Below are 15,999 nucleotides of genomic sequence, written 5' to 3'. Positions count from 1 at the left end.
GAGAAAACCGATGTCAGTGAGTGAGTCAGTGGTAGTGTAGCTTTATATATTATAATAATATATACTAGCTGGTGCGTTGTGCGCGGGCTGCAAGCAGCCCGCGAGCCCCTTTCGCCCCTGGGTTGAAGCAATAGGGCAGTCATTTGAAAATGCATTCGAATTTTCTGTCCATTTGTTACATCTGCTAACAGCGATTCTACAGTCAGTCGTTAATGCTTATAATTCCCCATTCAAGTATTTTCCACTCCGGGAGGCTGTCCGCCTTCGAGGGAGCGTGGTGCGGAAGCATCCCAGGGCAGAAATCTTCAGTCATTTGATAATGCATTAAAATTCCCCGTCAATTTGCTATTATCTGCTTAACAGCGATTCCACAGTCAATCGGAAGTGCTTATAAATTTCCCATTCAAATATTTTCTATTCCGGGGGGCTGTCCACCTTCGAGGGTGCGTGGTGCGCGAGCTGCAAGCAGCTCGCGGCTCATCCCAGGGCAGAAATCTTCAGTCATTTGAAAATGCATTCGAATTTCCTGTCCATTTGTTACATCTGCTAACAGCGATTCTACAGTCAGTCGAAACTGCTTATAAATTACTTATTCAAATATTGGTTAAATTTTTGAAATGTGATCCCGAATTTCATTTATTTGAGGTGTCTAATCAATAGCGGTGACTTTTCATAATAAACTATTCATAACAATAAATGTGTGAAGATGTATAAAACAAATTGAAAACTTCAAGTCTTTTTAGTAGCTTCGTTTAAAATCAAATTCATTATGCTTTCGGCACTAAAAATAAGAACCTACTTTTCCGTTTTTGAAGTCGGTTATTTTTAACGTAGTTTTAATAGTTTTTAACCTACGTAGTTTTTTCGTTTGAGTGGGAATCGCCCTAAAGTCGCTTCTGTTCAAGAGTTTACTTAACACGCTCGTCGCTTCGCTCCTCGCTACCTATTTGAATATTTACGCCGGCCGCTGACGTGACTTGCTCGCTTCGCTCGCTTGGCTAGTGCGGTAGTTCAAAAGTTAACCTAACTCGCTCGTCGCTTCGCTCCTCGCTACTTCTTTGAATATTTACGCCGGCCGCTGACGTGACTTGCTCACTTCGCTCGCTTGGCTAGTGCGGTAGTTCAAAAGTTAACCTAACTCGCTCGTCGCTTCGCTCCTCGCTACTTCTCTGAATATTTACGCCGGCCGCTGACGTGACTTGCTCGCTTCGCTCGCTTGGCTAGTGCGGTAGTTCAAAAGTTAACCTAACTCGCTCGTCGCTTCGCTCCTCGCTACTTCTTTGAATATTTACGCCGGCCGCTGACGTGACTTGCTCGCTTAGCTCGCTTGGCTAGTGCGGTAGTTCAAAAGTTAACCTTACTCGCTCGTCGCTTCGCTCCTCGCTACTTCTTTCAATATTTACGCCGGCCGCTGCAACGACTCGCTCGCTTCGCTCGCTTGGCTAGTGCGGTAGTTCAAAAGTTAACCTAACTCGCTCGTCGCTTCGCTCCTCGCTACTTCTTTGAATATTTACGCCGGCCGCTGACGTGACTTGCTCGCTTCGCTCGCTTGGCTAGTGCAGTAGTTCAAAAGTTAACCTAACTCGCTCGTCGCTTCGCTCCTCGCTACTTCTTTGAATATTTACGCCGGCCGCTGACGTGACTTGCTCGCTTCGCTCGCTTGGCTAGTGCGGTAGTTCAAAAGTTAACCTAACTGGCTCGTCGCTTCGCTCCTCGCTACTTCTTTGAATATGTACGCAGGCCGCTGACGTGACTTGCTCGCTTCGCTCGCTTGGCTAGTGCGGTAGTTCAAAAGTTAACCTAACTCGCTCGTCGCTTCGCTCCTCGCTACCTATTTGAATATTTACGCCAGCCGCTGCCGTGATTCGCTCGCTTCGCTCGCTTGGCTCGTGCGGTAGTTCAAAAGTTAATAAATATTTTCTACTCCGGGAGGCTGTCGACCTTCGAGGTTGCGCGGTGCGCGGGCAGCAAGCAGCCCGCGGTGCCGTCTTTTGCCGTTGCTATTCAATTACCCTTCCTACTATGAAAATTTCCATACAAAATTTTCGAAAAAAAAAATTTCGCTTTTTAACAAAAATTTTTATATGCCTGGAAGCGGACCAAGTTTTGAAATATTTTTTACTTCGGCGACCCCGACCTACCTGCCACCGGTTCAGAGAGCCGTTGAATTTCGTGATGTATGGAAAATGGAAACCGGGGGTCGGAGAGAAATTCTGAGTATGCAGTTTTGTAAATATGGCCGATTAGAGCACAGAAGTCAATTTTCAGACCGATCGTAAAGTAACCGGCGCCACCATCTTGCTTTGAAAAATTGGCCATTTTTGAAAAAAAAATTGCGTCCAATTTGAAATTTCTCCATTGCCCTGGTAGCGCCCCATCTTCCTGATCATTTTTTAGTTCTACACCCCCCATCTATCTGGCGCCGTTTCGGAGAGCCGTCGAATTTCGCGTTGTATGAAACTCGGAAACCAGCGATGGAAACTCAATGATGAGTATTCCAACGTAATGTGAGGCTCGATTAAAGCCCCTGTGCCAAGTTTCAGCGCGATCGGACCAGCGATGGCCGTTTTAGCATTTGTATGGCGGCGGCCATTTTTTCCGCCATTTTGAATTTTTTTCACTATCTGTGGTAATTGCTCGAGGTCTACTCCAAGTTTAGTTTGAGCACCCCAGATGTAGCTGATACCGTTTGCGCAGGCCGTTGACCGTCTTCGCGGGCTATGAGAAAGTTCAGGGTTTCATATTTTTCTGGATATCCTGGGAGCTGGGCAAGTATGAATGTGTCATTGGTGTGTTTCTCCATTGCACCACCTCGGCTATAGGCACCTTTTTATGTTTGCGCCAAAAATGGAAAAATTCCAAAATCGAGCGACCCACTATGGCTCCCTGGTAGCGTCCCAGGGTGGTGATCATTTTTAGTTCCCGGACCCCCCACCCAACTCGCACCGTTTCCGCGGGCCTTTGGATTTTACGTTGTATGGAAGTCGGAAACTGGGGCCCGGAGCCACTCGAACGGGGCACCGATCGATTCGCCGGCTCGAACTGAGCACGTGTGCCAAATTTGAGACGTAAGGATTCATAAACGGCGATTTTGGCAAAGTACGGCGGCCATCTTGTTTTCGCGAAAATCCCCATTTTTCCACCTCCCCTGGTAATCGCCACCAGTTCCGAGCATTTTTTGTTCAGACACCCCCCCTCCAGGTATCACCGTTTTTGCGCACCTCCAGGGGTCCACTCGGTTTTCGAAGGTGATCGAGATCGCTATATTTTTCCTCTGGTCGCTCGGCGCACCTCTACACGTTCACGTCGTTATCCCCCCCACTTTCCCCGTAGTTTCCGAGAAAACCGATGTCAGTGAGTGAGTCAGTGGTAGTGTAGCTTTATATATTATAATATAATAAGATTATGTGAAAATAACCAGGAAGGTGAAAAACATATTTACGAAAACATAGTAACATAATATGGCTGTCGCTACAATAATTATATTTCAATTTTATCTTTTTATACCTAGTAGAACTGGCCGACGAATAAAAAAAATCGTATTAGAATAAATACAATAAATTACGGAACAAAAAAAGGATTGTAACTGAATTAGGTATGTTTGTTTCTGGGCGCACCGTTTTCGACGACGCGACGCGCGACGTAAGCGTATAGGTATAGGTACCTACTTTGCTAAAACAAACTAATAAAATTGTGTGTCTGTCTGAAAATTCGGAAAAGCATATTTTGCAAGTTTGTAATTACTTTGATAGTTTACCGATTTATAATAATTGTAATTGTAATTGTATAATATATAATTTGCAATGTGGTGAAATTTCATAAAAATCACGGGCCAATTTTTTGTTTTGAATCCCACCGAAAATATAATTGCGTTATTAGAATAATTAATTACTATACCTACCCACGATCAATTATTACAATATAGTCTCAAATGCATACTAGAGAAATATTGCAATTTGATTCAATTAAAATGCATAGCATACAAAAATAAATTCACAACACAAGAAATTCCGCGCGCAAATCATAGCGCGTGTCAATGAAATCAAGAATGTTTTATATCAAGCCGACGCGGACGACGACGCGACGCCGAACAAAAGTACCTACGACGGACGACCACGCTTCGAGTTGCCAAACAACATGAGTAATAAATTGTTTACAAAAAAAACAAGTTTTCCATTTTTCTGTATGAGTAGACAGAACTTCAAAACGCCACCTGCTACGGTTTATATTATGAACGATTGTTATAAAAATAAAAGTTATATTTGTTGGTGTAAACTATTTTATTGATCAATAATTTTGGAATTTAAAATTGTCAACATTGATTACAATAAAACGCAGTTTTATTTTATTACACTATTGTTTTTTTTATCAAAACATGTATTTGAAGTACCATATAATATTATGCTGATCCAAGCATTTTCACTCAAAACTTATATCACTAATGATTTGTAAAAGTAAATTATTTCAATATACATTTCATAACCAACATGTAAGAATAATTATTATTATTCCTACCTACAACAACAAACCTAAAACACTATTTACTATGGGAAAATAACCAGGAAGGTGAAAAACATATTATTATTTACGATTTCGACGCACTCGACTTTTAGTAAAATATAGTAGGGAAACATAATATTATGGTTTTGATTTTTGCTACTAGTATAAGAAAACTGCGTGTTCAAACTACTTGTTTGTCTGTCTGAAAATTCGGAAGTACTTTGGTAGTTTACCGATTTATAATAATATTGTATACCTATATCGTTGTTTAAAAAATATTCAAACACAATAAAATATGATATATGTACTGATTTATCACTGGTTTCAGTGATGAACTGATGAGTCAATTATAGCCACTATACTTTCGTCATACGTGTGTATGATTGATGTGATTTGCAACGTGGTGATATTTCAGAAAAATCACGGGTCAAATTGTCCCACCGAAAATATAACTGCGTTATAAGAATAACTATACCTACGATAAATTATACATAATACAATATAGTCTCAAATGCATACTAGTGAAATATTTTATTTGAATCAATAAAATAAAAAAATAAATAAAAAATAATAATAATACAAAAATAAATTCACAACACAAGAAAATCCGCGCGCAAATCATAGCGCGTGACAATGAAATCAAGAACTTTCGAGCCGACGCGGACGACGAAGGAGCCTAACAAAAGTACCTACAATCATAGGCGGCTCGTGACAAAATTGTATGGCCGTGTTCACTTGAAATAAAACAACGAAAATAGGTACCTACAATAGCGTTAGCAGTACAAAAAAAATGAGCACCACATTATAAATGTCTATTTATACACTAAAAATTATAGAGTATTTCAAAACGAATTCAATTATTATTTAGCAATAATTAGAAAATCCCCGAATTTGCATTAGTGATCGTATTCATAGTGTTTGTCTACACTAATATTATAAAGAGGAAAACTTTGTTTGTTTGTTTGATTGTAAATTGTAATGAATAGGCTCATAAACTACTGGACATTTTACCAATGTTTGCAAGTTTGTGATTACTTTGATAGTTTACCGATTTATAATAATTGTATACTTATATCATTGTTTAAAAATATTCAAACACAATATGATATAGGTACTGATTTATCACTGGTTTCAGTGATGAACTGATGAGTCAATGTTAGCCACAATACTAATCACTTTCGTCATACATGTGTATGAACTATGATTGATGTGATTTGCAATGTGGTGAAATTTCATAAAAATCACGGGCCAATTTTTTGTTTTGAATCCCACCGAAAATACATATATTACTAATTGCGTTATTAGAATAATTAATTACTATACCCACGATCAATTATTACAATTTACAATATAGTCTCAAATGCATACTAGAGAAACATTGCAATTTGAATCAATTAAAATGCATAGCATACAAAAATAAATTCACAACACAAGAAATTCCGCGCGCAAATCATAGCGCGTGTCAATGAAATCAAGAATGTAATTTTATATCAAGCCGACGAGCGACGACGCCGAACTAAAGTACCTACAGTACCATTTACCTTCAGTGTACAATACAGTTTACAGACCTACGACGGACGAACAATAATGAGTAATAAATAAAAAAAAACATAGTTTCTAAGGTCATTAGTTTTATTTTATTTTATTGTTATTTTCTTTGAACGATTGGAAATGAAATTACTCAATTTTTACACAGAACTTTGATTTATTAGAATTATGCTCATTATGCATAAGATAACGAACGCGAATGCACGACATCTAGCGCGTCAATGTCTAAACATCGCCTTTCGTTTAGACATTGACGCGCTAGATCTGTAATAACTAATAAGTATATAGTCTATGCGCTAGATGTCGTGCTTTATGTCGTGTTTCGCTTGGCAAAAGTCACGCACACTACTGTAGAAGTGTCAAATTTTTCCGGTATTTTACTGTTGTTTTTCTAAGTAAATATTGTAAATTATTGATTAAAAAGGTCGAACGCGCACACATTTCATTATAGAGAAGTGATAAAATGATTAGTTTTAAAGAAATAGTGTCTGTGTTAAGTGTTTAGAGGTAATCAAAAATGTATGGAGGGACGGTCGGAACATCAACCTTAATGCCAATGCAAACAAATGATACAGCCGCTTATGCTGCAAATTGCGACATTCGCAAGGTAATCAAAACCTACAGGGAATGAATATCTTCTAGCGGAGATTAAGGAAAAATTGCAAATAGCATAAATTTAAAGTTACAACATAATAAAAAATTGGTTTGTTCCGAACCCTCTTTGGGCGAGCCCGACTTACACTTGACCGGTATTTTTTTATTCCGTACGATTTGATTTTAATGATTTAAATAAATTGAATGTTTACGTGAGATTTACGTAGTTCCGAATTTGATTTCACTATCGAGAAGCTAAACCTGAGACACAGAAAGAGAACACAGCCAATGTTGTTACAAAAGCACTTTTCGAATATGTGGATATTGGTGACATCTCTAAATACCTAAACGCGTGTCACAGAATTGGACTTACAATTAATAATAAATTCAGACCTCTTCTCATAAAGTTCAAGGTTCTTAAGGACAGGATTTTTTTTACCTATAATGAAATCATTTTCATAACCAGCCAAGCACGGCGCTCTAAAATTTCTTATGAATTGAAACTCGACTCAATCCCGGGTCCTGCAACTGATACTTCTGTAACATGTACTGCCCATATTATCCATTATGTTTTTGTATTATTTTTATATAATTTGAAAGAAGGAAACTTTTAGTAATAACTTATTTTCCGCGCGCGGCTTTGCCTGCCTTGTAGAAAACTTAACAAATGATATACATACTAAAACATTTTTCAAGAACTAACTCTATCGTTAAAAAAACGACTTCAAAAACGGAAAAGTAAAAATTAAAAAATAAAAAAAGATTTGATATTATACTAACTATTATATACATATTATATTATTATTATGTAAAGTCGGTAAAGTATGTAAATTGTAAAGTCTAACGGACTCTGACATTTCTAGAATCTACCCTAGATAGAGTTTTATTTTTATTTTTAAAACAATAAAATTACCTATAGAAACCAAATCCAAATACGTATTCTAATCAAACGGACTTTTATTTTATGCCAGTTTTTTATCTGAACACGTAACTAACTCATAATAGCCTTAGTAACTTTCAAAACACAGCATGCGCTAAGTGCCTCGATTTTCATTTTATGTTTTGGAACTATACCTCCTTTTTTTAATGAACATTCATGTTAATTGAAAATCACGCCGTCAATAAAACCTCTGAAAACCTTAAACCTTTCATGTAATAACGTATTACTTACCTAACGTATTACTACCTTTAATTCAGAAGCAATACGGCTGTTTTTGTATAACTGTAAAATTGTTTTGTTCGTTCGATTGAATGTCAGCATCGAATACATTAAAAATAAAATTAATCTGAATTGATATCGACCGAAAACTATCAGCAGTAGATATACAAATTAATGTACTTTCTTTGTTAGTGTTAATTTGCAAAGTATAAAACCTCGTTTATACTAACATAACCTTAGAATACATATTATATTATATAAAATTAAGTATTCTAAGATGTCAACTACAAAACACTGTACACCGAACAACTTAATCATAATATTATAATATCACTGTGTAAATACGTTGAACTAAACGACAATAAAATTTTACTACACTGGTTTTAACGTTACTCAGTAAAAACATTTGCAAAACGTACATTCTTTAACTGAACACTCAAATTAGAGTAGGCACTATCTACTGACCGTTTTGCGAATGATTACAATGGACCATAGCTTTTGAGCGATAGAGAGGTATTGACATGCGGTTAAATGAAAAGATCCCTTTAATCGAAATAATTAAAATTACTTCTTTCTCTTTCTGAACATACTCGTAAGTGAAAACGCCTCAAGCACCTCATTTAATAATATGGTTCTATATTGAGTTATTGCTTATATTGATTGAGTTATTACGTATACTGTATAGTAATATGCGCTGGTTTCAAAATACAATTGACATAATCCTGCACGGTTTTACATAGCAATTTTGGTGAAGATTAAATTTGCTCATACAAGCCTTTTTCAATAACTTTTTCTTTCGCAATGTCGCACACCACAGTCATGAGACAGCGTTCCACTTTAATTGTAATCGATGTTGATACTATATGTATCAATATCCAATTCACGAAGTTACTGTATTAAACACACACTATTATACTAAATGCTCTTGAAATTCTAAAAGCAATTGGGCAAGATCGAGGATCTAAAGTTTTCGTTCAAAACCTGCAAAAAGTCATCTGGCAAAACTTACTAAGTCCACGGGAACGTTGTTATACGGGGTCACATATTCAGTTGGAATTTAAAGACTTCATTTAAAAAAATGTTTAAGTATGTGTACGGAACCCTTAGTGTCGCGAGTCCGACTCGCAGTTAATTGATTGTTTTCTTGATGATGATAAATGATAGTGATATTTTTTAATTCTAGTGGTGGTTGGAATTTTGGTGCCAATTCGAGTCAAACAAACAAAATCATTAAAAAAATATTACGACCTATGCATACCTAAAAAAATTTTTTTTTCTGATATTATGATGCTTTGTTGTTTACTCCAGAATTATAGCTCAAAACGCATAATAATATTATAGTGCCACTTATCATTAAAACTAACAGTAAAAGAACTGGACGGTTACCGGCACAGGCATGAGATATGGCAGATAAAATTAAAACAACCCAAATTTTATAATTATAATATTAATTAATAAGTAGGAGGATAAAAATTTAACTTCATATTATGTACATATAATGTTTTACTATTTACTTAATGTATCTATCATTGAAATCAAATATAAACTTAACCTAAAATATAACCTTTTTGTCGTTACTTAGATTTAATAATTATTTATATTCTTCCGTGTAAATAATATAAACAGACGCAATAAATTATGTTCATACATGAATATTAAAACAATGTATGTATAGCTATGTCGTAATTGCAAAGGTTCCCTGTTCAATTACAGCCAATCAAGCAAATCCATACTCATCTTTACTAAAACTTAAACTATGTAAATTAAACGTATTGCAAAATATTCCCATCATACGTGTCCTCAAACTATCCACGGTTTACCTTCGCCGTGTAGGAGCGGTCACCTATACAAAACATTTTAACGAGTCAAATGTACGCCTAATAATAATATGTATGTTGTAATACAATATACAGAAAAGTATATAATAAGCGTTAAGCTTAATCGAGTAAACACATTGCAAGTGAAGACGATACGGTCACAAAGCTGCTAAGCGAATCTAATCATGAAATTTGTCAGTATTACGGCTTTGTACATAGTGTGATTGTGAATGTGAAAAGTGTTTGTGAATTAATTGTGATTTTTGTGGGATTTCAGTTGGTGGTACTTGGTTTCTTGGCTATAGTTTCGGCTGCTCCGGCACCGCAACGTCAGCCAGGAGCCCCGAATCCACAAGAAGTTCAAATTCTTCGACTTGAAACTGAAAACGACGGCCTTGGCTCGTACAGATATGCGTATGTTTTAGATTCATTACAATTTATATCGATTGAGCGTTTATATAAATGAATCTCTATTTCTCTTGGTCATGAAATCGCGCGGGAAAATCTAGACCGATTTCCATAGATCTTATATTGTCGCATTAATTGTTACTGTCAGGAGAAGTATATTAACTATGAAAAAATTAAATAAATAAACAAAATTGAGGGGTCATTTAAACTTCTGCCGGGTTACCTAGACTTCGAATATTCTACTGCTTGACGATTGACGTACATCGTGCCTTTTCTATTATCCTTTTTTATTTTCTAAAGGAAAAAGACTGTTTGGTGTAGGTATGTAAATTATTTGATCAAAATTTTGTTGAAAGACTCGGAAACATTTATATACTTATCAAATCAAAAGGTTTATAACAACGAGCCACTTACCTATACATAAAAAAAAATTAAACTTGCTGCTTGAGTCTTGAAAATTAGAAAGACAGGATTTTGTATTCCATAACGTTTTATAAACCCCTAATTTTCGTTTTAGTTTGGAACAAAGCGATGGCACGAAGAAGGAAGAGCAAGGAGAACTGAAGAATGCTGGTAAAGATGACGAGGCGATCTCAGTCAGGGGCTCTTACGCGTGGGTTGGACCGGACGGTGTGACGTACGTTGTAACTTATCTGGCTGATGAGAACGGCTTCCAACCCTCAATAGAACAAGGCCCTGGTGGTGCTGTGCCGTCTGCTGTTATCGCGTCCCTCGTCGGCTGATCAACAAAACAACCAAAACCTAGTCGCCAAATAAATTACCATATTTTGTTTATATCCTTGTTTCATTTTATAATATTTAATTTATCAAAATCAATCACAAAGTTCAGGTTTAAAGTTTAAATTTCACAACACTTGATAAAAAATATTTTCATGAAAGTGTTGGAATATAGATTCGAATAAAAGATATGTAACATTTATTTATTTATTTATTTATATATTCTTTATTGCACACAAAATTTTAATTTTACAATACAAGGATATCAGAAGCAATTGGTGGCTTTATTGCTAAACAGCAATTTCTTCCAAGCAACCAGTACCAAGCATGAAATATACAGTTGCAAATATGGGAAGATAATATACATAGTTATAATAAATTATTAACCATTTTATGATCTGTGATGATTTTGTGGGCAATTATAAATACAATAGAATAGAATAGAATAAAATAGAATGGAAGGTTATTTACGAAGGTTCGTCTTAAAAATATATTTAAAAAATCTCATAAAAGAAATATACGTTCTTTTCAGCACATCAATTAACCCAGACCAGCAAAGGTTGTTCTACCAGTCCATATTAAACATTCAGAGAATCATAAGAATAAAAAAATATAGAAAAATTCGATCATGAGGCGGGACAATCGAATTTTTCTATTCTTTATCTCTCGAATCGCAAAATGTGTTGGTAAGCGCATAACTCGAGAACGGCTGAACCGATTTCGATAATTATTTTTTTATTATATTCCATGAAGTACGAGGATGGTTCTTATGTAGAGAAAACGTAAATACGTACCACGGGCGAAGCCGGGGCGGACCGCTAGTAAATTAATATTTATAAATCATTTGAATGCCATGAAACCAAAAATATAAAATTCAACATTCAGCTGCATTATCCATCCAAAAAACATAAAATGTGAATAAATAATCAAGCTTCATATTAATTTTGTAGCAGTTTAATAAAAAATATATGGGTGGAATAAACATTGGGGATTCAGCATAAATACCACTAAAAAAGGGGCTTTGTATTAATAATTTAATTTTATTACTATTCAATTTTGCATAAGTACTAGGATTTTTACGATATTTTAAAAGATTCAATTTGTTTTCAGATGTGACAGTGGCTATGTAAGTTTCCGTGTTCGCCATTAACAAAATATCGGGATTCTTATCTTCTATCTTGCTTACTTAGAACGGTGCTTTTACATCAAACAAGTGAATGCTCATTCTAACCTAAGTAACCTAAGTAATTAGGTATGTCAAATTATTTTAGAACTCTTTCGTTGTTCTAAGGTCGTTTGAAAAGATTCTGTGCAATGTTCTTATACTGAACCACACTGAATGCGAGTTTTCGTTTTATACACTAAAAGATCACGAAACTAAAAGCTAGCTCTATGTTCGTTTGATGATAGTAAAACTATAACGATTTCATTTAGTTTTGTTAACCGCATAATCATTGATTTTCATATAAAGTTAGTTAAGTACCTACTTTTTGATTTAACCATTCCATAGTTAAAGTAACTAATAATTACTATTAATATAAGGTACTTATTATTAAAGCAACAACACCTTAATCGTCGATTTAAATTTTTAAGGAAAACTTGCCATTAATCAACATTGGTATTAGATGTAACTTACGTAGGTACATACCTATAAACACAATGCACGATACATACCAAAAAATGAAACAGTCGCACGATAATACAGGCCAATTCTTATAATTTAGTTAGCTACTGAAAATCAGCGCTTTCCATAAGTGCAGCACATGCTCAGGAGTTACCCCTTTTAACACCACACTGATTAGGAATAAGCATTTTTTTTTGGTTCAATTTTTTTTTCTTTTATTATGGGTGTGATGTTAAATAAACATTTCTCCTTTTTTTTTCTTTTTCAAAATTAAGACTTGAACTTTTACTAAACTGTAAGTAGGCACCAACAGTAATATAATATAAGTAAGTAGTATACATAACCACTTTTTGAATAGTTATATGAATAAATGACAATATGAGCAAGGAAATACATCATTAAACGATTTCTTGATGTAGATAAAAAACCAGTAACTAGGTACTATTGTTGATACCACAATTCCGCAATTATGTTATAAATTACTTAAAAAAACACCTCAAATGGTCAAGTACGACTGAAATCTATGTGGGGTGTTATTTTTTTTCTCAATTTTGTACGATTAACAGCATTAGAATTGGAACTTAACTATATATAACTTAACTATAGGTATACTTATTATTAAGCTATAACAAAATTTTTAACAACATCTGTAGACAGATGCCATAATATTTTTTTAGATATTTAAATAATTTAATGAAAATTAATAAAGTTTGCACATTTTCTTTTATAAAGTCTACAACGACTTTTTATTCTTTAACGTAGACACGATACTAAATAAATCATCTTATTTTACATGTAAATTTCTAATAATAGTATAATAATAACTAATAATAATAAGTCCAACACATTTCAACATAAAATTTGAACTGAGCCAAAAGTCGGGCACTTTTTATAAAACTAATTAAAAACGAATATTTCTAAAAATATTAGGATAGGTTGTTATAGACACAAAAAATTAGCCAGAATCGGAACTATTTTAAGATATCATAGTTTTTGTTTGTAAAAATAATACATAATGGTTTATTTTTCTCAATGCGGAATACCAAAACATAAGGCCAACATATAATTAATTCTTAGAATCGTAGAGTTCCACAGAGATCTACAGTTAAAGCTCACTCACGATTCAAAAAGTATACAGGAAACAACACAATATTATTATTCTCTACCTAAAATAAGAACGCAAAAGTAATCGCACTTGATAAATATATTATTAATGTTTTGAATAGGATCAATATAACATGGCAACGATGAAGGTAAGTGTCAAATGAATTGATATGGTTTCTTTGTACTAATAACAAACAATGTATCTTATTTTTAGGTAGTGTTTGGATTAATTGCCATACTTGCCATTGTGACATGCCGTTCGCATTTTCTACCTATGAAATTTAAACTATCCGGAGACGCTCATTTGTCAATTCCAGTCATAAGATACCAAATAGGAAATGTTGCAAACTTTCCCAAACAATTTCTGTAAGTACAATTTTGTATCATACATTGAAACTTTCTTAAATTAAAGTTTTTTTTGTTGCATTAGACGTTGTCTGCACAAATACCCTTGTAAAACATAATTGCATTTAGATTTTGGTGTAGGTATCTGGTATGTACTACATAATAATATTAATCATAAATTAAAAATAACCAATAAAATCCGGAAACTGAAAGAAAATAAAGAAGAGGTATTTAACTATAAACAACGTTCAAAATTACTATTACAGTGCTCCATCAATCCTTGGTTTTGGAAGGAAACCATACAAAGAACACTCGGTCGTTCCGGTACAAGAACCATTCCAAACAAAGGGTTCAGAAACAACGAATATAAATAATTATTATCATCACAATACAGCTGATACTCCTCAGCTGACGGAAAATACCCTCAATGATGACACATCTTCATCAACTGATATTGGAATAGAAACTACCACAGAAACAGATACCACTACAGATACAGATACCACTACAGATAATTGGGTATGTATTTTATTATGAAATCTTTACTAGATTCTTTACATTTACGTGGTTTAGAATTTCTCAAAATTTTTATAATTATTAACAATTCTACAACTAAAAAAAATTGTAAGTACTATTCGTTCGTTTGTTTATTAAATGCTTTATTGAGTATGTATAATAAAATTAAAACGGATTTTCGGCTTTATATACACATCTTTCAAGTACAATTTCATTTAAATATTTTTTTACAGACAACAACGGAAGATGATACTATCTCAAATAGGATTTCATCACAAGTGGTTGCTTCATTGCTGGGTTAAAAAAAAAAAAAACAAAAACAGTTTAATTAAACAATAGATTTTTAAGCGGATTTTCACCGCGATTATTACCTATATTCCCGTTGTTTCAAACGCTTTACAGCGAACGTGATTTAGACTGAGGCGTCTATATCCGTTAAAAGGTTTTCAATTTTGATAATTTATTTTTGTTATAATATATCAATAACTAATGCTCGTGTAAGATCAAACGCAAAGTAAACAACAAAAAGTTTATTTTTCCATATTTTTACATGTAACATGACAAATTTGTGTATCAAGGAAAACTCTGAAGAATTCCGCGACGTCTTGAAGGTTGTACATGTAATATGAGTTTAATAATTTCCCATCATCATCGTAATCCTGGTACAATAAACTTGAAGTTTTTTTAGGGTACCGAGTTCTTAGTGCAGCGTCACTGTTTATAATTAAAACTGTCTTGCGTTTCACCTTCAGTACGGGGTTTGATGTATTTTTGAATTCAATTACCGAGGTTTTGCTGTAATGAAACCGTATCAATGTAACTAGAAAATACCTATTTTATAATTAGTAATATTAAAAAAAATATTATGTATAATTAACTTTTATTATTTAATGGTAATTTATTCCGAAATGATGGTCATTCTGATTAGTTATATATGAAATCATATAAAATAATATCACAGATAATATACTCCCAAAAAACACGGAAGCGGCTTAAAAAATTGTGTAGGTGTATTTTGACCATCGAGCATATTTAAATGTGTGATTTATGAAATGAATCTGTTTATTTACATTTGCCATTATATGATATTCTATTTCAAAACATTTTTGTCTGTCTTAATTGTAATCAAATTGATATACTATCTGAGTGTACTTGTTTAGGCATTAAATTTATTAAAAATTATTTGCCTTCCTCTAATCCCTTCCTCTACGTTGTTTTATTGTAAGCTACATTTCCGCCCGAGCTTGTTAGTCCCCTACTTAATAATAATACCTATACTTAATACACCTTTTTAGGTTACAGTCATGTTTAGTATTTATTAATTGTAAACATGTAACAACATATTGAATTGATTCATATAATTCGCCTTTCATTTCTTGGAACTTTTAAATGTGTTTATGTACATGTATTTAATTACGAAGAAATCATAATATTTTTATTTACCTTATATCAGCTTTAGTATTAGCTACTATACGTTCAGATGTTGTTGTGTAATTGTCGGTTGCATAACTGAAACCAGCAGATGTTAAAAAGACCTGTAAATGAAATTTTAATTAAGATATAAGTGACAGATTTCCTTAGACGGGCTACTCACGTACCTGCAGCAGGGGCACTATTGGAATTGCACCCTTAATTGGCCCTTAATA

General features: G+C 34.1%; 2 protein-coding genes across 2 annotated transcripts; both read left to right on the top strand.

Moving 5' to 3' along the window:
- Positions 1–9,736: 9,736 nt before the first annotated feature.
- On the top strand, positions 9,737–10,821 carry LOC149904644 (endocuticle structural glycoprotein SgAbd-5-like). The gene is made up of 3 exons (XM_090107172.1): positions 9,737–9,812; positions 9,896–10,032; positions 10,544–10,821. Exons 1-3 carry the CDS (start codon positions 9,804–9,806, stop codon positions 10,767–10,769), a joined length of 372 nt encoding a protein of 123 aa, XP_089963298.1. The 5' UTR covers positions 9,737–9,803; the 3' UTR covers positions 10,770–10,821.
- Positions 10,822–13,723: 2,902 nt separating this feature from the next.
- On the top strand, positions 13,724–15,509 carry LOC149904643 (uncharacterized). The gene is made up of 3 exons (XM_090106810.1): positions 13,724–13,858; positions 14,104–14,356; positions 14,587–15,509. The coding sequence occupies exons 1-3, from the start codon at positions 13,767–13,769 to the stop codon at positions 14,653–14,655; spliced, it is 414 nt and encodes a 137-aa protein (XP_089962936.1). The 5' UTR covers positions 13,724–13,766; the 3' UTR covers positions 14,656–15,509.
- The last annotated feature ends 490 nt before the right edge of the window (positions 15,510–15,999 follow it).

Source organism: Colias eurytheme, chromosome 11, assembly GCF_061535395.1.
Source record: "Colias eurytheme isolate Ceu_HAF_F1 chromosome 11, ilColEury1 Martin Lab GWU primary, whole genome shotgun sequence".
NCBI classification, from domain to species: domain Eukaryota; kingdom Metazoa; phylum Arthropoda; class Insecta; order Lepidoptera; family Pieridae; genus Colias; species Colias eurytheme.
This window is presented reverse-complemented; position numbering and strand designations above follow the sequence as displayed.

Excerpts from the sequence above, each read along its gene's own strand:
- LOC149904644 (XM_090107172.1), top strand. Across the intron at positions 10,033-10,543 it reads CTTGGCTCGTACAGATATGC|TTTGGAACAAAGCGATGGCA; the intron begins GTATGTTTTAGA and ends TTTTCGTTTTAG.
- LOC149904643 (XM_090106810.1), top strand. The coding sequence starts at position 13,767 with ATGAAATTTAAACTATCCGGAGACGCTCATTTGTCAATTCCAGTCATA. Across the intron at positions 13,859-14,103 it reads AACTTTCCCAAACAATTTCT|TGCTCCATCAATCCTTGGTT; the intron begins GTAAGTACAATT and ends TTACTATTACAG. Across the intron at positions 14,357-14,586 it reads ATACCACTACAGATAATTGG|ACAACAACGGAAGATGATAC; the intron begins GTATGTATTTTA and ends ATTTTTTTACAG.